We start from the raw sequence: 27,782 nt of genomic DNA, 5'->3' as shown, positions 1-27,782 counted from the left end.
ATTTTTTTGCTATCAGTGTGAAAACATTTTCCCTCAAAACATTTTTCTTCTCTCTCTCAAAACCTAAGTCTTTGCTCTCATGTAAGGATTTTGCTTTCGCTTCGAAAATAATGTCATGGGCGGGGCCAAGTTCCTATTGGCCAGTCTCAATCGCATTGACAGCTGGGTGAGGATCGTCTTGGGAGTCGAATTCAACTGAATCATTCATCCACCATGGTGGATTCACCGGCATAGATGCGCTGCGTTATTTGGGAGCGGAGACTCCAATGTTTGGATAAGATGATGACACACACAACTCGATGGGTAGCTAGCTGAGCAAGTTGGTTATCAAAATCATTCCTATAATGAAAACCTTTTCTCACCTAACGTTATTTTACCGAGATTGTGTTATTAACTGCACTAGCCAGCTAGTGTTAACTTTACATCCAGCTAGCTACTGTAAAAACCAGGTTATCACATTAACGCCTTAACGTTACTTTACTACGGCGCTTCTGTCTTCCAACATTCCATGTGTGGCAGGGTGAGCGCTGCTACACCTCCGCCCTTAATTGGCATCAGCTGGGCCTAATTTCCAGCTGTCGGAGCCTAATTGCACAGTGGTGGCATCTGTGTTATTTGGTCTTCCCCTCACGGGCGCGCTCACTTCTATCTGGCGTTTACCTGGCGAGGGCTGTGTGTGGCGTGCTCTGGTTGGCGTGCTTTGTGTGTGGCGTGCTCCGGTTTCTGTACCCAAACTTGGGACTCATAAGGTATTCTTATTCTCACAGGAATGTGTTCTTGACAAATAAAATGCAACTCCTCCTCCATGTGCATTTCTGTCCCTTCTAAAGATGTTATACCCCTGAATTTTTAAGGCACTATCATCAAATGTAGAGTCCAAGTGTGTCTCAGATATTGCCAATACATGTATATTATCATTATTAAGAATTTCAGTTATTTCATGTATTTTATTCCTAATGCTATTAATGTTTATGTGTGCAATTTTTAAACCTTTTCTCGGTAATCTGTGGTGCTTAACAGATTCAGCCATAAGGAGTGAGAGTGTCCCTGAGAGAGAGTTCTAGATTTAATCATGTCTTAAGTGTCATTTGACTGCTTCGGTGTGCTGCTTCGAGGGTAGATGATCAGTTTATCGTGTCTTAAGAAGGCAATGCCCCCCCTCTCACGTGCTGCTCTCATCTTAGGAATCAGTTCTTTCCTTTTCAGTCTTATTGCATCTGTGTAGTCCTCATTTATGAAGATTTTTGTTCCTTTGAGGTTCTTAGCCCTCTGGAGTACAGCAGCTCTGTCCTTATATCTTGCAAACTTCAGCACAATTGGTCTGAGTCTTTCACCCATTGCAGGTTTCCCTGTGCGATGGGCCCTCTCCACCTCTATCTCTCTTTGTAGCTGTAGTTTCTCCACAAAGATCTTTTTCACCTTCTCCTCTGAATCAGCCCAGGTTTCCCCGGGAGATTCTGCTATCCCCTCTATGACCAGATTGACCAAAGGACAGAGGGATGTCGTATGCTGTAAAGCCCTGTGAGGCAAATTGTGATTTGTGATATTGGGCTTTATAAATAAAATTGATTGATAGTTGGTAGGTTACTTCTCTGCATTTTGTATAAACTCAAAACTCTGTCCTAGACAGACTTGATTAAGGGCAAAGCAACATGTCTGTGGTCCTCTTAGTGTCAGAGCACCTCTGATTATGTGAAAACTCTCTCTGTGTGCTGCTCTGGTCCTGGCTGCTCTGCACTTAGGTGAGCCATTCAAGCATGAAGTTGATGCCAGTCAGTCATACACTACTGATTTGACTGATACTCACATTCCAAGCCATGTTAAAAGCACAACTTTACAGCAGAAATAAACATGTTTGCAGCCTGGTCCAAAAATGGTTTTGGTCTCTGTATCTAATTTCAACATTCATGACAACTGTACAGGGGTGAATTTTTATACAACTCATCTGTTTTGTTTTTTATTAAGGCCCAAAGTCATAGCCTGAGTGTCAGACTGAAGCTCCCAGAACCTTCAGTCTGACATGGCTTCCATTGAAGGCGATTTACAAGGGGGAGGGAATTTGATTTTTCCCTAACCAATCAGTAGAGATCAACGACTCACCCAGAATCTGACATCATTAGTATCCATGCCTCGGGGTGCCGAAAACAAGCGAGCATTGCCCGTTTAAAATGTCTCCGTCGTCGTGCACGCCCAGCTGCATCGCCGTTAAATCCAGTTTAGCAGCTTCCTTAATTTGGTCCTCCATTAACACGAGTAGTGGCGAAATACCTCGATAGCATCGTTAATGTGGTCTGTAGGATCTGTAGCGGTCGCCATTGTTGCTATCCTCACCAGTTACCCACCGGCGTACAGCTTGACATCAGCGTGGCGCTGATTGGCTAATTGCTAGACCCGCCCCTACCCCCGGCGTTCATTGGTCCGTCCATCGTTTGGACGAGATAAATCGCAAATTCATTGCAGTATGCCAGACCAGAGATGCAAGCCTACTCAGTTGAGTGGGCGGGGTCTATGGTCTGGAACCAGGCTACCAAAGTCACTCATATTTAGGGGCATGGCTGCTTGAATGACAGACTGTCCACAAGGCGTCGCTACGTTGCTGCAATTCGTGAGTCAGATCCAATCTTCGCACCAGCCTCTCACCCAAATATTGTCACTTCTGGCACCAAAAAGCCAAAATGGCAATGGCATTTGATGTGTCACCATTAACATAATGTATGTTGTCCCATATCCAACTCATTGATGTGTAGGGATTTAACACAGGTTGTGTTGATATTGACACATCCTTGGTAAGAGTGTGTCTTTCTTTTAAAAACGGTATGATGGTGCTACTCATGTATAGAGCACTTCCTACAGTCTTGTGTATTCTTCCAAGATTACCTCACCACTTCAGTCTGGTCTGGATCATAGATGGTCTGGATGGAACAGGAAAATCACAGTTTGCTTGATAAAGTCATTTATTTGTTACCTGAGATATCTGTTATATTGTAAACTAGAATTACGCATTGCAGTTGTATGCCTCCGCAAACCTGTCAAGTTGCAGTTACAGTTTACATCCATGTCTGTGAAAACACTGATTTTTCACACACATCTTCCCCTTGGGAGCACAGAGGATCTATACAGTCAGCACAGTTTTAAAATTAGAGTCACCAATTCAGTATCTGAACAAAAATGTCTCCCCTTATAACACTGAGTACTGACCAGAAAAGTGTTTTTGCAGAACATTATGATGTCACAGTAAAGTCCACCTTTGACCCTTTGGATATAAAGTGTCATGACTTCATTTTATCTTTTTAGACATTTGTATGTAATTTTGTTGTAATTAGCATATAAATGCCTGAATTAATGCCAAAAACATCCTTGAGTCCAACTGAACGTTTACTTTTGAGTTATCATGTTCACAAGAATGCTATGGATGAGGTCACAGTGACCTTGACCTTTGACCACCATCAGTTCATCCTTGACTCAAATGGATGTTTATGCCAAATTTGAAGAAATTCTCTGAAGGTGTTCTGGAGATTTCACTTCACAAAAATGAGATGGATGCAAGGTCACAGTGACCTTGACTTTTGACCTTTAAACATCAAAATTTAAGCAGTTTATCCTTGAATCAGTGGGAAACTTAGTGCCAAATTTGAAGAAATTCCCTCAAGGATTTTTTTTAAAGTATTGTGTTGAAAGGAATGGGACGGACAGACAGACAACCCAATAACATAATGCCTTCAGATACAGCTATCCCTGGCACGTGAGCATAAAAATAATGTCACCTGGTGGTAATGTTGCAGTTTACCAAATTATGTCCAGTGTGCAACACTACCATTGCATAATGTGTTTTTAGGGACCTCCCTGTCAATCACATACCTCATTAGACTAATTACCATGTCAACAGACCAGACATGTAATTTCCCCCAGTTAACACTAAAACTCCCATCTGTAAATCTTCTTACTGAGCATTCATTTCTGGCCCTGCTGGTGCTCCCTCTTTCATCCTCTCTCTCTCTCTCTCTCTCTCTCTCTCTCTCTCTCTCTCTCTCTCTCGCTCTCTCTCCCTTTTTTTCATGCCATAGTATCACATCACAACATGGCATGAGTTGACTTCCTATAAAACCAACATGTGCTAAAGGTGGAGAGGGGTGAGTTCACTCCTTGCGTACACAAAGACACACATACTTATCCACCTGACACTATAGAATAGTATGAGCTGGCTGCCATGTGTGTATGACGTGAATGAGTGGATAATTGCCCTGTCATCACAACTGCACAAACCTGTTGACAGTGTCAGCTCAGGCCTGCCCAACAGAGGAGGTGTCACAACCTTGCTTTGGAGCCATGACAACTATGGCACTATGGCAAATACCGGTGCTTGGGTACTGACTTCCAGCGTCAGACACCAATGGAAAAAGCCACCCTTTTATGTCTGCATGATATGCAGCTGGTCGCCGTTATTGTGTAATGATGTAATGGAAACACTGCAGGAAGTCAAGGGGGTGAAGGTCTGAAAAGGGTGGGCAGGAGGGGTGGTGGATGGGTCCAACAACCACCTGCCAGGAGGCCAGTTTTCACATCCCATTAGATTGTAAAGCCAAACCCTGTTTTTTTAACATAACCACATGCGTTTGTTGTTGAAGGAAAAAAATGTCAATTTGTTATGTTGCAGGGGCATAAACATAGACAGTGCAGGCAGTGTGGTTGCAATGGGGCAGATAGGGTGGAGGGCCCTAGTTGCCACCTGGAAATATGCCCATGCTCAAAGAAGAACTCACGTCAGATCAGAAATGGTGCGATTCTATATAAGCCCTAAAAAAGACCAACCCATCTCCATCATGGTTTTCTGTTTTTGTTAAATAGTAGCAATCTATAACAAATTACATGCTTATTCTACATAAACAAAAATAGTTAGTTAAACTAATAAGTTCCTATTTCCATTTGTAGTTTATGTCACATAATGTAATATGTGATGGTTGCTGGTTAATATGTATGTTGAAGTTGTCCAAGTAAGTAGAGTGCAATAGGGCCCATCATAATAGCATGCACTGAGGCTCATCGTAATGCCACCGCAGTGTTGTAAAGATGTAGTGTGTTTATTCTGAAAGAGACTGCAAACTGTACACTTCCTGTGAAATCTGAAGTGTATTTTGAAAACAGACAATGCATGTAATAGGCTGAGGTTGACACTGCGTCCCAGAATTTCAAAAACTAATGCACCTGGGGTACCATGCACGTCATATGTTGACGTGGAAAGTCCATGACCTAACATTGCTATGTGACAAGGTTGGAGTGAGAATGTGTTGCAGAGGTTGCTGCTTGGTACAAAAGCTAGAACAATGCATTTGGCCTCCAGTAGGAGGAAAGGAACTATTTCTCCAAAGACTGGTTCATCAGTATCCGCTGTTATCAGCAGTCCCTGTTCTGTATCAAGTCACTGTGTAAGAAATACACATTATTTCTGCAATTTCCCCGTAAGAGTTGAACTGAGGTTATCAATCAGCTGTTCACCTTTGTTTGGGGATCTGAGAATAACTGGAAATGCATTTGGAACACATTTTGTTACCCAGTGGTTGATCAAACCTCCAACAATGCATTTGCTAAACCTGGCTTTGTAAGTCAGTGTCTTTGATATCGTCCTAAAAACAACATGTGCTTGTCTTTTGAGAGAGTTGTGCTTGGCTTTGAACCTCATACAGCATAGTTTGGACAGTGGTCCAAATAAGACCATCATGCTAGGATAATGTATCATAAAATGAAGTTTAGGGGAGAGGTTTCTCTCTGGATAAAGTTCTTTTAACAGTGTATGGTGATCTATTTGAGCTTTTTGAAATGTTTGTGATTACAGCAGGAGCAAAAATGAAGCTGTATATTTCACAAAGCAATAGAAATAATCTCTGGATTCACCAAGTCTCCAGGAACGAAAGGTTTGTATGAGACACCACATTTGCACTACGGTCTGTTTAATAGCAATCCCAGATGTCCTGAGATTGAGGATGACATTGATTTGTTTTTTGTTTTGTTTTGTTTTTTCATTTGAATGAATTTGATCATAACTCATCAATTATTCTTTCATTTGACTGTTCCAGGCACAAAAGTTTTTTCTCATAAATGTAGTGCTGAAGCAGTAGTTTTACCTCTCAAAGATATCATGCATCAACACCCACATCTTCTGTTACATGAAAGTATTTCAAATCACGTAGGAACAAGCAAGCACTCTCAAAATAAATACACTCGTAAGGTGCACGGCCAAAAACAGTGAAAAAGGGAAAAACGCCAGCACTCTCAAATGTCCTTTTAGTAAGTTTAATCAATCAGCTTGGATGGCAGTACCAGTACACAACAGACGTTTCGACAGAAAGTCTTCTTCAGTGTGTAACTATGGTTACGGAAGTGGCGTTTAAGTATGCTCGAAGCAGTCAGAGCAGGTGTGTGAAAAAAACACTTAACACTTCCGCCATAAAATGTAGTACCAACTCAGAGATCACAAGTGCGCATACAGAAAGCAGAAAGTTTCTGTATGCGCACTTGTGATCTGATTGGTAATTGAGGGACAGTTACTCAATGACTGTATGCGCACTTGTGATCTGATTGGTAATTGAGGGACAGTTACTCAATGACTTTATGCAATTCTTTTCCTGTGCATTTATGATCTGATTGTTAATTGAGATTTTGGGACTTACTCTGCCCCTTAAGGACACAGTTTTTACTGTTGTTCACAGTGCCTTTTTGTATGAACAGAGTATATTATGCATATGTATATCTGTTTTCGGTGCATCTACTGCTATTAGCTGTGACATATTTTCTTAAGATTGTTTTTTGTTTATTCTGTGCCTGTGAGTTGGTACTACATTTAAGTGTTTTTTTCCACACACCTGCTTCGAGCGTACTTAAATGCCACTTCCGTAACCATAGTTACACACTGAAGAAGACTTTCTGTCGAAACGTCTGTTGTGTACTGGTACTGCCATCCAAGCTGATGAAAGTATTCCAACATATAAAAACATGAATAATTCCATCATTTAAAACAAAATGCTGCTGGTAGCTTTCTCTGTTTCACATTTCAAACTCATTTTCATCAAACACCATTTGTGAAGTTTTCTTATCAATAAGGCAAAGATGGCAGAACTTGTTGGTAGAAAAGCTTTTCAAATAACCACACAAGTGTGATTCTCCTTTCATCTCAATCTCTATACCATGATATTCCAGAAATATAATGTCATCTAAGAGTGGGTAGTCAGTATCTAAGTATTTTCCCACAAACATATGTTTCTCTGTCAGTGGAATTAAATAGAGGACAGAGATAAATATTTGCCAGGCCTGAATTGCACTTAGATGGCAGGTTTCTGAAAGAGAAATACACAGTCCTCATTTTATGAATGCTCCCTCCCAGTGTTTGCATGCTCTGGACTCTGTGTATCATGGTATATTGAGATTTGTGACCTGACAACTGTAAGCCACTAACGCATAACTGTATTATATGCTCAGGTTAGGTGGCTCTCTTTAAATTTTCACTCATTGGTTCCTCGTTGCCAGGGGTCAGCAACTTTTACTACCAGAAGAGCCATTTTTGTCCCAAAAAAATTGATGAAATCTGTCTGGAGCAGCAAAGTATATTTGAGCCATATAATAAAGGTAGCACAGCCTGATTAAGTCTAACTTACCTTATCAACATTACTAGTAGGTCTTAATATGATGTACCATTAGGTGGCTACTGTGCTGTAAGGTTTTTATGAATATTTGGTACCTTGTGGTGAAAGTAAACAAATGTGTCTATGCATTATTATATTCAATATAATCCTCAATCCTCAATATATCCTCTAAGACTTTTCCTTTCTGGATTTGGAATCCACAGTTAGCTTCACTGAGGAGACTCAAGACAAGCCACCACTCTTTTTGGCAAAATTTAGAGAAAAGGTGACAGGCCGTAGGCAAGATATTTGTATGCAATCATCTATATGCCAACATCAGAGAGTATTTTAGCTGGTTGTTGTAATCATGTGTAGTACCCCTGTTTTTTTTGTTTTTTTTTCTCCAAGAGGTTTTTCTGATTAAATAAAGGTTAAATAATATAGGTGTTGTCCAGATCATCAAATACATTTCAAGCAGTTTCAAAGTCTTTCATTAGCGAGATACTGTAACATCCTCATTGTCTTCCGGTACTGACAAAATCCTCAGCTATGAGGTGGTAGATGCTTGAGGGCTTGGACTGTCCAATAGTTCTTTAATGTAAGTTACACTCCTTTTTACATCACTTAACCTGTTCAGAACCCAGTTATGTTCCAACACCAAAAACATTGTAATGTTGAATTTCTATATGCACTCTATATGCACTCGTAAAAAGAAAATTAGATTACCAAACTTAATTATGTGTTTTGTTTCTGTCCATTCCTGTTGACAAAGATTCTTAACGCAGCAATCACTTAATAGTAAAAATGACAATAAATCTTAACAGACCTTTTTCAACAAAAAACTTGAGATGATTTATTTTTCATGATTGGTTAATTCATATTAATAAAAGAAAAAAACATTGCGTATATATTTTTGTATTATATTCATCATCATGACTAAAAATATCCTGAATTTCTGAAAAGTCTTTAGAAAACAGTATTTTAAAAATCTCCTGAGATGAATATTGTGTGTTCATAATCAATAAAATCCATTTAAAACTGATTGTATCATTAGAAAATCAAATCAGAACCGCATTTCCCTATTTATTATAACTATTATAACAGTTTTTACCCTATTTATTTTCTGCTATCATTCAGATCTACAGTCCATTTCAATGTACGGGTATTTTTTTTAAAAATCTTTCATTTCACTGGCAAATACCACGCCAATAAGGAAAGACTTCAAATGATTTATTGGGTATGATGGATTATGGGTTCGGAGGAGAGCGTGAAGGGGTGAGGATTGTGGGATTAGAGAATGAAAGAATGAGGATGGAGGAATGAAGAGATGAGGGTCGAGGGTTGAATGGATAAGGGATGGAGGGATGAATGGTGGTTAAGGGTTGAATGGATGAGGGTCGAGGGTCAAATGGATGAGGGATGAAGGGTTGAGGGATGTAGGGATGAGGGTCAAAGGCCAGATGGATAAAGGTAAGGGATGACAGGGTAAGGATCAATTGATATAGAGTGAGGAATAAAGGGATGAGGGTTGAGGGAAGAAGGGATGGAAGACTGGGGGTTGATGGATGAAGGCTGGGTTTCTGGGTAGCAGGCGAGCAATGATCAATGTGTTGGGTCGTAGGCGGGAACACAGGAGGGATCCCAGGAATGAGACTGAGTGGGGGAGTTGTCTCTTCGTGAGCTCGGCTTCGGATATAGAGCCCCCAGAGGTTCAAGAGCGCATGGGAGTTTCGGATGATGTTTAGATCGTAGCTTATATGTGTGATATTTATTAGAAAAGACAGTGCCCTGGAATTTTAATGTGGTCAAGAATTTTCTGCCTATAAAAGGTTAAAGTGGCTCAGTGCAACGAGACAACCCAACTAAAACAGTCAAAAGTAAGGTTGGAGTGAGAACGAGAGAGAGTCGGAAGTATGAAGTTGCATGAGAAAAACTGGGATGAAAGGGAGGGTCGTAGATGCACTGGGGTGAATTCTGAGCACTGCGGAAAGTGACCAGCAACTGAGGCTGCACTGATTTACTTTTCGGGAGTGAGACCAAAAGACAGTCGGAGGTATGAGGTTGCGTGAAGTGGAGGGTCATAGGTGTATTGGGGCGAATTCGGAGCACTGCAGGAAGTGACCAGCCGCTGAGGCTGCATTGATTTTCTTCTCTGGAGTGAGAAAGAAAGTTGCGTTAGAAAAACTGGGACGAAGTGGAGTGTAGCTGCATTGGGGTAAATTCGGAGCACTGTAGGAAGTGACCAGCCACGGAGGCTGCATTGATTTTCGTCTTGGGGGTTGATAACGTGAGAGAGTCAAAAGTATGAGGTTGCATTAAAAAAACTGGGATGAAGTGGAGGGTCATAGATGCAATGGGGCGAATTTGAAACACGGATCATGGATGCTACAGAGGAGTTGACTCGGGGGATGAGTAGCCTGAAGAGAATTGATACAGGGCTAACAAGGTCAAAAGTCGGTTGCAAGCGTTTGCCGCAAGAGTAGAAAGTGTTGGTTAATGTAAGAATGTATGTGACAGTTCGCAACTGCCAGTGGCTAGGTTAATGGAAAGCTGGTTCCGAATAGGTAGTTGTGGGTAGAGAAGGAAATTTTCTTTATTATTATTATTATTACTATTATTATTATTATTATTATTGTTATTATCATCATTTTATAGATAAAATGCATGGTAAAACTGTGAATGAACGTGACGTCTAGAGTGGAAAAGGGGAGCTGATGGAAGGTTTTCTGGTTGTGGAACTGCTGTGTCGATGTGATGGAGCCTTCGAATGCAGAGATGACAAGAATGATGGCATGACCTGAGAAAGGACAAACACATATGGTTATCGTTTGTTTGTTTGTTAGTTTGTTTTTCTTGTGTGGTTTCCTTTTGTACAAATTAAATGAGCAATGGCTACTTGAGAGATTACCCTTAATTTAAGGAACCTGAGATTTGAGATTACTGTCTGCCAAACAAACAAACAACAATTGGTTCCTCTAATGGTGTGTGGCAATGAGTAACTTAAAACTTGGGTAGAGTCTCTGTGACATCATGGGCAGCAATCCTAGCATGGATGTCTCTGGTGAGGATACCTAGATGCCGGAATTTACGTAGGCATGGATTTCAATGGAGCGGCGTGGAGTTGGAACCCGGCTTGTGGCTGCAGTTGAAGGGAATTCCTTTTCCTTTTGGGACGCATTGGAGACTGTCCGCCGTCTGGTCTCTGATGTCCAGTTTGGATTGTGATGTGGAGCAAATCTCTGTGGTTTGGAGTTTAGTTTCTGTCCTGCGTCCCTGTTTGTACTTTAGATATTTGCTTTATTTGACTGTTTCATGTTTGCTTTCAACTGTATAGGAGTCATGTTAAGTTACTGCTGATGAAAACCCAACATTTCCCTATTTTGCTGCTTCAAAAGCTTTTGCATGACAAAATAACGCAGGACTTTTACTTTCACAAATTAAAAAGACATTAAATATGTTAATCACCAAATTAGTGGAACTTTGTTAGCAGCTTTTCTTCATTAAAAAAGTCTCCTAACACCGCAGGGAGGAGGAGTCCAAGCAGAAACAACCACAGTGAGATGTTAGTTCAATCAGGAGAGACTTACCTGAAGAGTGAACAATAATTTATGACAAAATGCACAGTATGAGGAATGGTGAAAAGTACTTTGACGATTAGACCCCAGCGTGACATGTATATTTAGGGAGTAGAGAAGCCATGCTTAGTTTAGGAATATCCCTCCCGATAGAGTCTAGACAATGCTGGTGGAAGTAAAGAGAGGGATGGCAGATAGATGAGGATGATTGCACAATTGCATTTAAAGGTCAGTTTTCAGGTGGAGTACACCTGGCTTTATGAGCTTTTTCTTTAAGCAACACATGAAGTCCAGTAGGTATGACATAGCTGACGTCACGCTGCATCAGGTTGAGAATGCTTCCTGAAGCTGTTGGTGGAAGCAGGGGTGTGATAGCCTGCAGCATCTATCTTATCATCTGTTTGAAAGGAGCACAAGTAAATACTTTTGCAAGTGTAAAATTATGAAATTTGGTGGATAATTTAATTTAGTGGATAACAAAGTACCCTAATATATTGTTATTAATTACGCAATTTTGCACAAAAACTAGGATAGCAAACTGTATAAAATAAAAACTATTACCATCAGTCTGGTTTCCAGTCTGATCCAACAAGGAGGACACAACACCCTTCTTCAAAATGGTAGACTGCATCAGTTTTGGGGTAGTGGACAACTCCCACCTGCCTTCCCATCAATCAGTCACAAGCGTGTGACCTAGATCTGAAATGACTACTTTTATGTTAAATAATAGAGTATTTTCCAGCCTCACTTTAACCAGATAGGTCATATCAGGGAATACTTTGAATACTGTAAGTAAGCATAAGTCTCTATAAAACCAGGTACTGTTGGACTGTCTGCAACTGTGGGTGACTGGGTGCTGATCCAATTTCTGCAATAGCTTAAAGTAGCTTAGCTTAAAGTAAAGCTTTCCGTCTCTGTCTTGATAGGGCCCATGTTCACTGGTGATAGCTTCATTATCTTGATGCAAGTCACTTGTTCACTTGGGTCTTCATCCACTGAATGCTGAACTGCTGTTGCTGCACTAGAAAGCAACTGCCTCTTTAGCCCCTCTGACCCTCTTCTAAATTACATCTGATATTCCATAGCTTCATTTCTATAAATCCTTTGTGGGATACAGGATGATGGAAATGTTCCAACAAAAAAAGCAAACAAATATGATTACATTTAAATATGAGTGAGTACTCAAAGCCATTGAGGTGTTTGCTCATCAGATGTACATTAATGCTGATTATTTTTGGATGCTTTTAGAGGCTGCTGTCGACCCAGACTCCCGTTGTTTTTGACTGTAAGGATGAATCCATCATTCTAACTGTGCTGTGGAGCCTACAGCTCTACAGATGCAAACAAGAATCCATGAGTCTGTCATAATACAAGGGGTCATCCACAGGATACATACATATATGGTAACTGCATGGCACATACGTGAAGGCTAACTGCGTTGCTTCTCGTAAGGAGCATCTCGAGGGGTTGGTGCCTCATGATGTATAGATTCACGGGTGGCTTGCCGAGAACCTCATGATGTATAGATTCACGGGTGGCTTGCCGAGAAGCAGTAAGGCACCACTGTCATGTTGTGTTTATGCATGCAGAATTTACGTCCAGAAACCTACGTGGAGAAACTAAAGGAATGTATACGTTAGTCTATTTTGCATCCTTGCACGGACAAAGAACCTTCTGAAACTGGAGAAAGGAATGACCACTTTTGGTCAGGAGGATGGCTTTAGGCCCGTTTCCACCGCAGGAACTTTGGGGTAATTTTATGGGGCCGGGGCCGTTGGTGCGTGTCTCCACCGCAGGAACCACCCCCGAAGGACAGAGTTCCGGAACTTTTACAGGGGCTAAACAAGTCCCTGCCTCGGAGTAGGTACTCAGAACGGCCCCGAGAGACTCCTGGCTGGGACTTGGGGATTACTTGGTGCTGATTGGATATACTCAAGGTGGGATGTGACGTTTTGTAATTACTATGGTTATCGTAGATTAGCTGGGCTAACCGTTAGCTGTTAGCCGTTAGCAGTGTCTGTGTTAACTCATTAACTCAATATACAGTCCGTGAAAAAAATATTTTTGCCAGCGGATATCTTAGTTACAACATGATAGAGCTAGCAAAGCAGTTTTGTGTTGCTATGTGTGGTATTTATTCAGTTTTGGGGAAATCACGATGTCTAGAAAGCATCAGTGGTGGCTGCAGCTGACAGGGACAGCTAACAGCAGCAGCAAAGCTAACATCAGAACGTCATCTGTTAAAAGCCTCCCGTTGTCGTATACGAAATGAAACTACTCCAGTTAGCTCAATCATGTTGTAACTAAGACATCCGCTGGGAAAAATATTTTTTTCACGGACCGTTTATTGAGTTATTGAGTTAATACAGACACCGCTAACGGCTAACAGCTAACAGCTAACAGCTAACAGCTAACAGCTAACTACATCCCTACGTCGCCCCGGTCAAAATGGTCTCGCAACGATTACGTCACATCCAGAGCGCGGTAACTTTACAGGAACCTTCCTCCTACTCAGCTCTCTCAGTGGAGACACGGCGGTTGAGAGGGCCAAGCGAGAGGACGTTCATGTAGTAGTTCCTGCCCCCCAAACAGTACCAGGAACTTCTTCAGTGGAAACGGGTCTTTTGTACCTCATTATGGTATCAGAAATGAGCTAATATTATGAATATGGATGAGGATGTCTTACAGGCCTTAAAACGTGGAGTTTGAGGGGACAGATGGCAGAGAGTTTCGATGATTGGCTGAATCTCTCCCAGGCTACTGCAGAAGTCTGATCTGATACTATGGCTTGCTAATAAAGTTCTCTTCATCCGAAACAAGCTTGTATCAGCGGAGTCTTTTTCTTCACCATCATCTCACCATCTTTTTGTCATTGCAATAAGAAAGGCCTGACAAACTACACCATCTACTAGTATATCTGATCTCATGAGTATTACACAGAAGAAATAAATGTTTGCAGAAAAGTCAAACTATAGAGAACAAAATGGAGGCCACTGGTTGAATTAAGCAATGTGACATAACAGTTAAACTAGAATTACTGCCTCGCGGTTGTCTGCCTCCATGCACCACTCAAGTTGTAGTTTGCATTAATGTCTGTGAAAACATGGATGCTTCACACATCTTCCCCCCAGCAGTACATAAGATCCATATAATCAGTACAGTTTCAAGATTAGTGTCACCAATTCAGTATCTGACCAAAATGTCTTCCCTTCTGTTACTGTGATATGACATTGAATAATGGCCAGAAAAGTGTTTGCAGAAGATTGTGATGTCACAGCGAAGGTGACCTTTGACATTTTGGATGTATAATGTCATTACTTTATCATTTTATCCTATTAAACATTTCTGTGCAATTTTGTTAGAATCAGTGTATGAATTCTTGCAGTTTGGCCAAAAAAGCTGTTTTTTGAAATCACAGTGACCTTGACCTTTGACCACCAAATTGTAATCAGTTTATTCTTGAGTTAATGGTAAATGGTAAATGGACCTGCACTTGTATGGTGCCCGTCTGGTCATCTGACCACTCAAAGTGCTTTTTATACTACGAGTCACATTCACCCATTTATATACACGTTCACACACTGGTGGCCGAGGCTACCACACAGGGTGCCACCTGCTACTCAGTTTTTTTTAATACACTCACACACCGATGGAACAGCCACCTGGAACATTTTTTGGTTCAGTATCTTGCTACAGGATGCTTCGACATGCAAACTGGAGGAGCCGGGGATAGGACTGCTGATCTTCCGATTGGTGGACGACCCACTCGACCTCTGAGCCACAGCCTTAATAAATAAACACGGCAGAGCAATTTTTGCTTGGAAAATAAGTTACGATTAATCATTTTTCAAAGTAGTTGCCAAATAATTTTCTGTCAATCAGCTAATTGATTACTTGGCATTTTTTGCAGCCTGAACTCACATATTCTCAAGAGCACTTAGTGTTTATGAATTGTCCTTGTTGATATAATTTGCAGAGATGTGGACTTGAGTCACAAATCTGGGCCCGTATTCCTAAAGATTCTGAGAATCCTCTCAGAGAGCTCCTAACTTAGCCTAAAAATTCCCAGCAAGGAGTCTTAGCTTACGAGTGATTCCAGAACACTCTCAGAGAACTCTGAGCAAGGAATGGACAGAAGCTCCTATCTTAGTGAGGAGGTGTGGTTGACCCCGTTGCTAGGTATGAGTCATCATTTCCAAAGCTGTGATTGGTTGATCCTAAAAGCTGGATAAAAAACTTACTTTTGGTGATAATTGATAAACTTAATTATGGAATCTAATCTTATGAAGACTGTGTAATTGTAAATAACATATCACATAAAAGAAAATACATGTTAAATGAATAGTAAACTGTACTATAAAATAATCCTACTGAATGCCCACATATTCACATAGTGATGGTTATATTAATTTGCTTTTATTAATTGCATGCTTTTGTACTTTCAACTATCAACATCTCAACTTAATTTGGTATTAACGAGTGTAACACAACACAGCTTTCATCAATGTCCTTGATTGCTGACAGGTGTATAAGAAGTAGGCTTGTCTGGCTTTTACATCTGCTACAAACTAGTGAACAACAATGGAGAAAAAAAGAACAAGAAAACCCAACTGGACCGAGGAACAGTGTTTGCTTTTGGCTCAATTGATCAATGAGCATAAAAGTGTTTTGAGGGGTAAATTTAGCCCCAGTGTCACAGTGCAAGCCAAGAAGCAAGCCTGGGACACTATAGCACAACAGATAAATGCCTCCTTTCCGTTGGTTGTGCGCACAAGTGAGGATTGCGAGAAGCGGTGGTATGTGTTGCAGTCAAAAGCAAAAGAGGAGATTGCGGCACAAAAACGTGAAGCTTCACGCACAGGTGAGTGATATACCACTTCCTTACACCTGCTGGCAAAGTTAATTTAAATGCCTAATTATTGTGTATATATTGATTTACTGGATTTCCTGTTAGGGGGTGGACCACCTTCTAAGCAGCTGTCCCAGGTTGCAGAAACAGTATTTGATATACTGGGGCAGTCAGAAGTTGGCATCACCGGGCTGAGGGAAGGCATTGACTCCTCAATGTTGCAGGCCATTGAAATGCAACAATGGTAGAACAAATGAGTTTTCATATATCAAGAGGCAGGAAAACAAAATATTAAGCACAGTGTTTATACATTGCATAAACCATTTAGCGTATTGCTTGTGCATGTTCCTTCTACTAAATCAATTAAAACAAAACAATAATTAAACTAAATGTGTTCCCCTTTCTGTAGCATGGAGCGATCAGAGGAACCGGGCCCCTCAACATCACAGGTGTACGACCATCAGACAGAGTCCAGCCTGCCCGCTGCTGCCGCTCAAACACCATCCCTGCCTGCTGCACCTGCTGCTCCAACACCATCCCTGCAGGACAGAAGATTAGAGTTGACGATGGATGTCTTAACGCAGCAGAAAAGAGTTCTCTGCCTACAGGAGGAGTACTATAGACTGAAAATTCAGTTCCTACAAAATAAATTGAGTGACAAATAGATATTGTGTCTTTGAGTAATGTGTCATGTATGTAACTATTGTAAGTGATGTTTGGTAAAACTATGTGGTACATTGATTAAATGCATTCACACATTTTCTAATTACATATATTTTCTAATTACATATACTGTAACTTGCCTGAAATGTAAATTTGTAAAGTGGCCTCTGTAAGATAGTCCACTTTGAGCCAAGTTCCCCTGTGGAAAGTCAATGTTTTCTTCACCACCACCACCATCATCATCGCTCTCCTCGTCACCATCACCCTCAAGAGGTTCTGCAATCTGCCGAGCCTTGCAAATGTTGTGCAGTATTGCACAGGCCACGATGACTTTGCAGACTTTATCAGGGGTCAGCCGCACCTCTCCATGGAGGACATGAAAGCGTCTCTTCATTTGGCCAATGCCACGCTCCACAACTGCCCTTGTTCTCTTATGGGCCCTACAGACATAATTAAACATTATACATTATGTACATTATTTGATGGAAATATCTAGGATAATCCAACATGCAATTTACATTTTATGTCCATGCATAATTCTATATTGTTTGGGTTACCTGTTGTAGTTTAGTTGCGGCCCTTGGTGTGGCTGGAGGTAAGGTGTTAGGAGCCATGGTTTGCATGGGTAGCCACTGTCCCCTAACAAGTGGCAATTGGCTGGCACATAATGTCCCTCGAAAAGCTGTCTGAGACCACTCTCAGAGAGCATTCTGGCATCATGTGTTGAGCCTGGCCATTTAGCAACAATGTCTAAAATTTTGTAGTCAGCACTGAAAACAAGCTGAACATTGATGCTGTGAAATCTTTTCCTGTTCACAAAGATGGCTTCATCTTCTGATGGTGCAATTATTCTGACATGTGTCCCATCAATTACACCCACAACACCAGGGAATCCTGCAATGTCCATAAATGCCCTTTTGTGGGCTTGCAAAGTGCGGGCATCCAGTGGAAATTTAACAAATTGTGTCACAATGTGAGGTTGTGACAATGCTGTCAATGTTTGATTGATGACCCTGCTGATGGAGGGTTGTGACAGACCCAAGTCATCACTGCTGCATTGTTGCATTTTCCCTGTTGCCAAATACCTCAAGGTTGTGATTACCTTCATTTCAGGTGATATGGCATTGTGGCGTTGGGTAGGAGAAGTCAGTGCATCTCTAATGAGATCGACCACAAAAACAATGCCGGCGCGATCCAATCTGTAGCGTTTTAATAATTCACCGTCTTCCAGTGTTTGGAGAATATCTCTCCTGCCTCTTCCCTCCGCCATTTTGTCCTCTGCTTAGGGAACTCCTAAGCTGCTTAAAAGTCCTCTTCCCTGCTCCTAATAGATCTCACCTTAGGAGCACTCTTAGGAGCTAGGATTCTTTTGGAATAGCTTTTATCTTTACTAGGATCTACTCTTAATTTTTAGGAGAAATTCTAAGAAAACACCAAGATTCTAAGAATTTTCTTAGAATTTGGCCACTAGGAGCAACTCTTTGCACTAAGAATCTTTAGAAATACGGACCCTGATGACTTTAGACCCAACTTGACAAAACCAAATGACTTGCAACTTGACATGGACTTTAACACAGGGCGCAAGCGCAGGCAGCTACCAGCAGCGAGTAGACCTGCCCAGAACTCGTATCATATTTATTATTTTTAGCTTATTCTAGATTATTTAGTATAATTATTAATGGGAGTCAGCTGGCAGTCATTTTGTTTTTTTGTTTTTAAAATTTTTTTTATTGATTTTTTCAGTGAAAAACAAAACAAAACACAGACATATAAATATACACACCGAACAGGTACATCAGACAGGGTCATCTACAGCAAAACACAATGGCAGGTTTTGTACAAAACAAAGGGCTGGCAGAAATCAGGCTGAAGGATCGGATCTAGGGGCTTTAAGGCACCCACAGTTCTCCATTAAAGTCAACAGTGACACATAATACCTTCCTCCGTTCAGTCCACAAGGTCACTGGTAAAAAACATAATAAATAGAAATGAAATAAATATGTATTTATACGGAGAGAGAAAAGCTCATGACTCCACTTCTTCCAATATTGGTCACCTTTTTCAGTATTGTGTCTCAGGGAAAATGTTAACCTTTCCATGTTGTGAATTTCTTCAACTATTCCTATCCAGTCTGAAATTGTTGGGCACTCCTTGCTCAGCCATTTCCTGGTTATTGCCTTTTTGCTACTTGCCAATAATAGCTGTGATAGGTATCTGTCTTGTTTATTTATTTCAGTTGGTATGTTTCCTAAGTATATAACACTGAAACTGAGATCAGGCTGCAAATTGATTATTGATTTGAGTGCTGCTATAACGTCTTCCCAATTCAGCTGGCAGTCTTGTTGACTTGGAGTGTGCTAGCATACTGCTGTGTGTGGCTGTCTGTGTGCATGTTACTTGTATTGTCTCCATGTTATGTACTGTCTTACCATGTTTTTATGTGTTTGTTTTTGTGCCTCTATGCCGCTGCAACCTTATTTGCCCTTTGGGACATTAATAATAAAACTGACTTGTGACTTCACTTGGACTTCAGTCTTTTGACTTTTGTGATCAAATTTTTATTTAGTTCTTTTGCAAAGTATTAATATTTCACGCATAGCTGCATCTCATCCATATGTGTCCATATGTTTTACAAATTTACCACTGTCAAACCCTCCCCTCCCCTCCCCACTCCGGCTGGCTTAAGATGGCCAGTGATATCTAAGTCATATAATATTAAAAGTGACAAAAAAAACATATACTATAATATTACCAATAACTACCATCAAAGGTCTTACTTACTGTAATAATAATAATAATAATAATAACAAACTTTATTTATATAGCACCTTTCATATAGGGAGGTGTAGCTCAAAGTGCTTCACAACAAAATAAAAATGGACAAATACAATTTAAAAACAAAACAAAGTTTCATTGTGCAAATCCTGCACAATGAAACCAAGAACAATATATTATGTAAAAGATAAAAGTTAAACAGTGGAATACATGGAAGCAGATAAAAAATGTGAAGGATGGGGATAAAAACCAGGGAATAGTGACGGTTAGTTGAAAGCAATGTTGAATAAATAAGATTTCAATTGTCGTTTGAAAATGTTCACAGAGCTTGTATCTCTTATATCCTTGGGTAGTGAGTTCCATAATTTTGGTGCATAGTTAAAAAAGGCTGAGCTGCCAATTTTCTTATTAGAGTAGTTTGTATTTAAAAAGCCGGCAGCAGAGGATCTGAGAGGCCGTGAAGGATTATAAAACGACAAAGAATTAGTAATGTAGGCTGGTCCCGACCCATTAAGAGCCTTAAAAACAAGTAAACGCACTTTAAAATCAATCCTAAAAGATACTGGAAGCCAGTGAAGGTTAGCTAAAACTGGGGTGATACGCTCTCTCTTTCTTGTTCTAGTTAACAGCCTGGCAGCAGAGTTCTGAATTAATTGTAATTTGTCAATGGATTGCTTTGGAAGACTGGTGAAGAGAGCATTACAGTAGTCAAGTCTGCTTGAAATGAATGCATGTACCAGTTTTTCGGCATCTTGTTGGAATGGTTGCACCTTTGAAATATTTCGTAAGTGGAAAAAAAGCTGTTTTGGTCACCTCCTTTATGTAAGATTTAAAATTTAGGTCTGAGTCAAGGATAACACCCAGGCTTGTGACTTCAGATTTAACCTGCACAGCCAAACTGCCAAGTTTGGAAAGAATTATCTCCCGTTTTGCTTGGGGACCAACTAATAAGATTTCGGTTTTGTCACCATTTAATTTAAGAAAATTGGTTTGCATCCACTTGTCTACTGCAGCCAATCCAGATGTTAGATGACAGATGACAGATGGATTGGTCATCACTTGGGTCTAGTGAAATATATAGTTAGGTGTCATCTGCGTAGCTGTGGAAATTGAGGTTATGTTCTCTGATGACATCACCTAATGGAAGCATGTACAGTGAAAAAAGCAGAGGACCAAGGCAGCTACCCTGAGCAACACCAAACGGTAATTCATGTATCCCTGATACATGATCTCTCATAGTAACAAAAAACTTTCTTCCCGTTATGAGCGGAACCAATTTTAAACACACCCAGAGAGGCCAGCCCAGTTCTCAAGTTGGTCAATAAGAATATTGTGGTCTATGGTGTCAAAGGCAGCACTTATGTCTAATAAGACTAGAATGGAGACCTTGTTACCATCAGTGCTAGTTCTGAGATCACTGACAACTTTGGTGAGGGCTGTCTCAGTACTGTGATGTGCCCTGAACCCTGACTGAAACTTTTAATATTATTTTTGTTCAGGAAATAGATAATTTGGTTAAAGACAACTCTTTCTAGTATCTTACTTAAGAATGGGAGATTTGATATAGGCCTGTAGTTATTTAAAACATTAGCATCTAGGTTTATTTTTTTCAGCAGAGGTTTTATAGCTGTAATTTTGAAAGATTCTGGGAAACAACCGGTTTCAAGGGACATGTTAATAATCTTACTGACAGAGTGAAGCATACAGTTAAAACAATTCTTAAAAAGTATGGAGGGAACTGGGTCAAGACAGCAAGTTGAAGTCCTACTCTCACGCTCACTCACGAGCTTATAAAGTTCCTGATCAGAGATAGTAGTGAGAGTTTCGATAGGCTTTCGAGATTTTTGCTGGGCCAATTAATGCTGTTGTCAGCATTTATGACAATAGTCGCTCTTATGGAGGTAATTTTGTCAGAAAAGAAGGTTGCGAATTCCTCACATCTAGAGGACATTTGGTCCAGAATGTCATTGGCAGGGATAGGATTTAGTAACCGGTTTATAGTTGAGAACAATGTCCTTGGATCATTGTTACTCTCAGTAATCAACTTGGAGAAATGAGCTCTTCTTGCAGAGCGTATGGCACAGTTAAAAGATAATATTTGTTCCTTGTAAATATTACGGTGGACCTCTAGACCAGTTTTCCTCCACTTTCTCTCCGCTGCTCTACACAATCGCTTTCGCTCACGAACAAAATCTGTCATCCATGGTGATATTTTATCTGATGTTCTCTTTCTTTCCCTGAGTGGCGCAATTGTATTTAAAATGTTAGTCAGGTTGATATTGAAAAAGTCAACCATTTCATTTACTTGGCCATTTAAGTCAGTTTGGTTGGATGCAGTAACCAACTCTGAGAATTTGCGCTGGGTTTCGATATCTAGTGACCTTTTGCGAACAGTAATTTATTTGGTGTTTTTGGGTGGAGGTAAAAGGGCATTAAAAAATACACCAAAGTGATCAGAGAACGTGTAGTCAGTCACAGAGACATTAGCAATGTCTAAACCTTTTGACATTACTAGGTCAAGTGTATTCTCCAGGCGGTGGGTGGAGTCAGTGACATGCTGGGTGAAGTCTAGGTTCTCTAGGAAGGTTCTGAATTCAGTTGTCATGGAGTCACCATGTGTGAGAATATTAAAATGGATGTTAAAGTCACCAGTAATGACAATCCTGTCATGGCTCATTATGATAGAGGATAAGAATTCAGAGAATTCAGATAAAAAACGAGGATTAGGCTTGGGAGGACGGTAAATAACAGCACAGAGGACGGGATCTGTGCTGCAGAATTTGAATAAAAGTACCTCAAAGCTTGTAAAATTATTAACAGGTAGCTGAATACATTTGTAGCGCTTTTTATATACAGCAGCAAGCCCACCACCACGGCCACTGGGTCTATGCAAGCTAAAGCTATCATATTCCGGAGGACATAATTCAGCAAGCTAACTGTAATCATTTGGCTTCATCCATGTCTCAGTTAAAAACATGAAATCAAGATCTCTAGAAGTGATAAGATTATTAAGGATAAAAGTTTTGTTGGTGAGTGATCTCACATTAAAAAGGCAAAGCTTAAATAATGTAGCCTGGTGGTGTGTGGCCGGGGGGGTTGATTTTATGGTGGAGGACTGCAGAGTGATTGCAGTGAAATTCATAGCATTAACAGTTTTTGTTTTGGATTTTGTGGAAAATAACCTTGGGGTAATGATGACTGGTATTGCAGTCTGGGTAGACCAGGCATCGATATTTAGATGATCCAACTTAGGTTGACAGGTGTGCGGTGTAGAGGGGGGGGCTAGTCACTCAAGTTCGGGTATCGTGGTTAGGACAGCGTATTTGATGTTATCTGCTAGAACCCTAAACGAGACGGGTGAACACCATCGGGCCTGAAAAATGAAATACTGTAGATAATAATATTAGTAGGACTATGACTGATAAATGTACCACTTGTACATAAATACTGTATATATATGTATACATATGCCTATACATATCCATACAGAGCACAAACAGATACATCAATACATGAATACACATATCACTCCTCCCTCCTAAAAGAAAAGTCAGGGTACAGAGTGAACGAGACAATGAAATGAGCAGAGAGGCGGTGGCCAATTGTAATAAATGTAAAGACACAGCAAGTATGACAGGTAGAGCTGAAGGTAAGAAGTGAGTCATTTTTAGCTAATAAAACCTGCTGTAATGGGCTGAGTTTTAAATTGTGTTCTGCAAAAATACTTGGATGTGACATGGATGTGAACTGTAACTTGACTGGTTCACAGAGGCATGCTAATTAAAATTTTTTTATTTTTTTGTTTAATGTAGCTGTTTTTTAAAAAAAATAAATAAAAAATTGCTATATATTTATTTAAAAAACTACAGAACAGCTTCAGAATTGAGCTTCAGATCAGAATTTTTGACTACAAGAGTAAGAGAACTACTTATTTACATAACAGTTTTTTTTAACTTGAATGAATAAACTTCAGTTAATCGATAATTGAACACGTGTGAAGTATTAAGAAGTACAAAGTAGGCTACTATGCATGAACTAGAGTTTTCGTATTCACCATATTAAATTTGTGTTTTTACTTTTAAAACTGAAATGTAACAGCATGATGTTTGTGTGTGTGATCACAGGGCTTTTTTACTACCTACTGTTGTTATATTATCCCAAAAACAAACCCACATTGCCCCCTCTCTCTGACTACAGAGGCAAATGACTAATTACAAAGCAGAATGATGTAATCTGAGCCAATCAGGGGTAGGACAGAACATCATTCTGCATAGTAATAAGCTATGTGCTTTTGTGACGCAGTTTGGAGCATATTATTTACCCTATAATTTGCTAGGGGTGGCCTTAGCAAATTCGAATTTGCACTGAACGGGAATCTGGCCCCGACGAGCAGAGCCTGCTGAATTGCCAATTGGACCAATCAGATCAGTCTATCTGACAGAGGCGGGCTCTGGGCGGGCGTAACATGATGACGACAGCGCTGCGCCGTAAGAGTCAAAAGTAAACAGCAAAGATGGCAGCTGCCGAAGGTCCATTTAATTTAGCTTTGGAAGAAACGCTAAGCCAACTACACTTATCTTTTTCCTTGAGAGAGGAACAGAACACTGCCCTAGAAGCCTTCGTTTCCAGGAAGGACGTTTTTGCTGTTTTGCCGACGGGATACGGCAAAAGCATAATATATCAGTTAGCCCCACTGTTCGGCAAGCAAATGGGGCTTAGTGCAATGAATACGCCACCTTGTTTTTTGCTCTGATTGGCCATCATGCTATCCAATTTGAAATGTCTCATTTAGTGCCGCCCCTTGGGTAGGAAGGGTGTATCGGTGAGGGCCAGGCTCAAAATCTTTCTAGATTTGAGTCTGGATTTCCAGGCTAGTAGCCCGCCACAATTAAAACATCTGCAGCCACAAATAGATATTCTATTTTTGGAGCTGGGCTTTTCATTAGGAGTGCTACTGGAACATATATACATTTGGTTATTTATTCCACCACACTGTCGGAGCACAGAGCACAGAGCGCACTCAGGGGAGGCGGAAGAACATCAAGCACATTGAAAGTGAAACATGAATTCTACTGGGTCTAAAAGTTTGCATTCACTCGCAGCAGTTGCTTCTCTCATCCATCAATCTGATCAGCTCTGAACAGATAGATAGATCAATTATCCACCCTGTGAGTCGCAAACTGCTGCAGAGGATAAAAGAAGTCATGGAGAGTTCGCCTGCGCTACGTTCACAGACCCACAAAAACCTTCAAATTCAGATATGGGACACAGAATGATACAAAGGGACACACATTTGAAAGAGAAAAAATGAAAAATCGTCAGCAACCACCACACATACACTATAATTCTGTTGGAAACACTGATCATCAGTATGGGTATTGACGCATTTTACTTGGATGAAACTTGTGCTCATAACCAGCGCCCATCACCAGCTCCCTGGTCTTATGTTTTCACATCAATACTATGTAATGTGGTATGCAGAGGTATCAGTAGGCCTGGGCGTATGAGTGAGGGGTCCTCTGTGTCATTCAAGCAGCAGAATTTATCTGATTGCTTGTGTGCACAAGAGAGTGAGAGAGAGAGACAGTGAAAGTGTGCAACAGTAAAACTGTGAACCTCAACAAAAATCATACTGTCACAGTGGAGAGAGACACAGAAACAGACAGATGGTTGCAGCAGATGATAACATAAGAGATAAGATAAGATACACCTTTATTGATCCCACAATTGAGAAATTCCAGTGTTCCAGCAGTCAAGGGTAAAGAGTCAAATTAAAGATTTCAATATTTAAAAAGCTTTAAAAAACTAGGCATGCAGAAAAAAAAAGTACAAAAAATACAATAAACAGCAATAAATAATAATAATAATAATAATGATAATAATAGTGAGCAGTGAATAAAAAGTGAACATATTTAGTGCTAGTGAATATTGAATGTGCAAGTAAAAAACAACATGGGGGACAACAATGCTTATTGTGGTGTAAATAAAGTGTCCATAGTGTCCCTAAAGTGTCCATAGTGCAGTTTACTGTGAGCAGTGCTGGTTATGTAGCCTGACAGCAGCAGGCAGGAAGGACCTGCGATAGCGTTCCTTCACACACTTTGGGTGAATCAGTCTATCGCTGAAGGAGCTCTCCAGAGCTTTTATCTCCTGCAGAGGATGGGAGTCGTTAGTCCTCAAAGATGACAGCTTGGCTGTCATCCTCCTTTCTCCCACCACCTGCAAAGAGTCCAGAGAGCATCCAGCTCCAGAGAGCTGGCCTTCTTGATCAGCTTGTCCAGTCTCTTCCTATCTGCAGCCGAGACGCTGCTGTCCCAGCAGACCACTCCGTAAAAGATGGCTGATGCCACCACAGTGTCAAAGAAGGTCTTCAGGAGCGCCCCCTGCACTCCAAAAGAGCCGCCTCAGCAGGTAGAGTCTGCTTTGGCCTTTCCTGTACAGTGCTGTTATGTGATTAGTCCAGTCCAGTTTATTGTTAAGATGAACACCCAGGTACTTCTAAGATGTCACCATCTCAATGTCCTTTCCCTGGATGTTCACTGGTGTTGGGGGGAGGAGTCTGCGCCTGCGGAAATCCACCACCAGCTCTTTGGTTTTCCCCGCGTTAATCTGAAGGTGGTTCCTCAGGCACCAGTCCACAAAGTCCTGGTTCAGTTCTTTGTGCTCCCTGTCGTCCGCATCTGTGATGAGGCCGACTATGGCAGAGTCGTTGGCAAACTTCTGCAGATGACAGGTGGGGGTGTCGTATGAAAAGTCTGCAGTGTAGAGGGTGAAGAGGAACGGTGCCAGCACTGTCCCCTGCGGGACCCCCATACTGCAGACAACCAAGTCCAATGCACAATCCTGGGTCCTGACATACTGCGGCTGGTCCGTGAGGTAGTCCAGGATCCAGGATGTGAGCTGATTAGCCATCCCTATGTGCTCCAGTTTGTACCTCAGAAGGGCAGGCTGTATGGTGTTGAAAGCGCTGGAGAAGTCAAAGAACATGATTCTCACAGAGCTTCCGGGCTTCTCCAGGTGAGAAAGAGCTCTATGCAGGAGGAAGATGACGGCGTTGTCCACCCCAATGCCAGGCTGGTAGGCAAACTGCAGCGGGTCTATTGAAGGGCCTACTGCGGGGCGGAGAAGCAGTGTGCCAGGAGTGTAGGTGGGGGGGAAGGTGAAGGTGAGGATGAGGGGGGTTGCAGCTGTGATGTCTGGGCCGGGGGAGGGGCAGACTGATCAAATCTATTGAAGAACAGATTTAGATCATTCACCCACTTCTGGTCACCTCTGGCCTGGGAGTCTGGCTGTTTGTGTCCTGAGATGGTTTTCAGACCTCTCCAGACTCCGCTGACATCACTCTGCTGCAGCTGTTCCTCCATCTTCTTTTTATATGCTTCCTTTCCCCGCCTGATGTTTCTCCGTAGCTCCTTCTGCACGGCCTTCAGCTCATCCTTGTTTCCAGAGTTAAAAGCTCTCCGCTTCTCCTTCAGGAGAGCTTTTAACTCTGGAGTAATCCAGGGTTTGGTGTTGGAGAAGCAGCGTACAGTCCTGGTGGGTACGGTGCTTTCCACACAGAAGTTAATATAATCCGTAATGCATGATGTGAGTCTGTCAATGTCCTCCACATGGGAATCGCTGAGTACCTCCCACACAGTGGTCTCGAAGCAGTCATTCAGGGCCTCCTCGGCCTCCTCAGACCATCTTTTCACAGTGCGGGTGGTTGCTGGTTCTCTCTGCACCAGAGGTTTGTAGACAGGCAGAAGATGAACCAGGTTGTGATCAGCTCTTCCCAGGGGGGGCAGGGGGGATGAGTGGTATGCCTCCTTGGTGTTGGCATAAAATAAATCCAGTGTTTTATTGTCTCTGGTGTGGCAGGACACATACTGGGTGAAGGTGGGCAGGGTGGTGGATGGACAGGCATGGTTGAAGTCCCCAGAGATCAGAAGGAGGGCCTGAGGGTGCTGTGTTTGCAGCCTACTTGTAACAGAGTGGAGAATGTCAGAGGTAAACAGTACACCCAAATGTCCTCAAATCCTAGAAACACCCCTGATGATACGGAAGCCAAGTTATGATGATATAAATATAATAAAAGCACATTTGATAACAATCTATCTTGCTCAGGGACAAACTGTTAAATAGACTTATGAACAGACTAACACAGCCATTCTGAGGCTGTTCAGCTGGCAGAGCAAAAAGACCACTTCAACAACTGATTTCAAGAAGAGTCACTTCACTGAGACGACAGAGGACAGACAAGGTGAAATGGGAGGAGGAATTAGTGTGGACATTGCCAAACCCTTCCATGCCAGGCCTCCACCTTTC

The 27,782-nt window shown here is 41.3% G+C and overlaps 2 protein-coding genes across 2 annotated transcripts in view; both read right to left on the bottom strand.

Annotated features, from left to right (window-relative positions):
• LOC126391221 (uncharacterized) overlaps positions 1 to 27,397 on the bottom strand; it is a 248,074-nt gene extending 220,677 nt beyond the window's left edge. The window contains exon 1 of the mRNA XM_050045834.1: positions 26,746 to 27,397. Within this exon, the coding sequence (XP_049901791.1) occupies positions 26,746 to 26,839 (94 nt within the window). The 5' untranslated portion in view covers positions 26,840 to 27,397. The remainder of the gene's footprint in view (positions 1 to 26,745) is intronic.
• LOC126391226 (putative nuclease HARBI1) lies at positions 16,331 to 17,774 on the bottom strand. Its single transcript, XM_050045842.1, has 3 exons — positions 17,258 to 17,774; positions 16,841 to 17,140; positions 16,331 to 16,576 (listed from the first exon to the last, which is right to left on the bottom strand). Exons 1-3 carry the CDS (start codon positions 17,764 to 17,766, stop codon positions 16,531 to 16,533), a joined length of 855 nt encoding a protein of 284 aa, XP_049901799.1. The 5' UTR covers positions 17,767 to 17,774; the 3' UTR covers positions 16,331 to 16,530.
• Positions 27,398 to 27,782: the final 385 nt, after the last annotated feature.

Source organism: Epinephelus moara, chromosome 6, assembly GCF_006386435.1.
Source record: "Epinephelus moara isolate mb chromosome 6, YSFRI_EMoa_1.0, whole genome shotgun sequence".
Taxonomy (NCBI): domain Eukaryota; kingdom Metazoa; phylum Chordata; class Actinopteri; order Perciformes; family Serranidae; genus Epinephelus; species Epinephelus moara.
This window is presented reverse-complemented; position numbering and strand designations above follow the sequence as displayed.

What these genes read in the sequence shown, in the direction of transcription:
- LOC126391226 (XM_050045842.1), bottom strand. Translation starts at nt 17,766, where the DNA reads ATGCAACAATGCAGCAGTGATGACTTGGGTCTGTCACAACCCTCCATC. An exon ending in CCGCAACTAAACTACAACAG is followed by an intron (nt 17,141 to 17,257) that starts GTAACCCAAACA and finishes TTATGTCTGTAG; the next exon opens with GGCCCATAAGAGAACAAGGG. An exon ending in TTTACAAATTTACATTTCAG is followed by an intron (nt 16,577 to 16,840) that starts GCAAGTTACAGT and finishes TCTGTCCTGCAG; the next exon opens with GGATGGTGTTGGAGCAGCAG.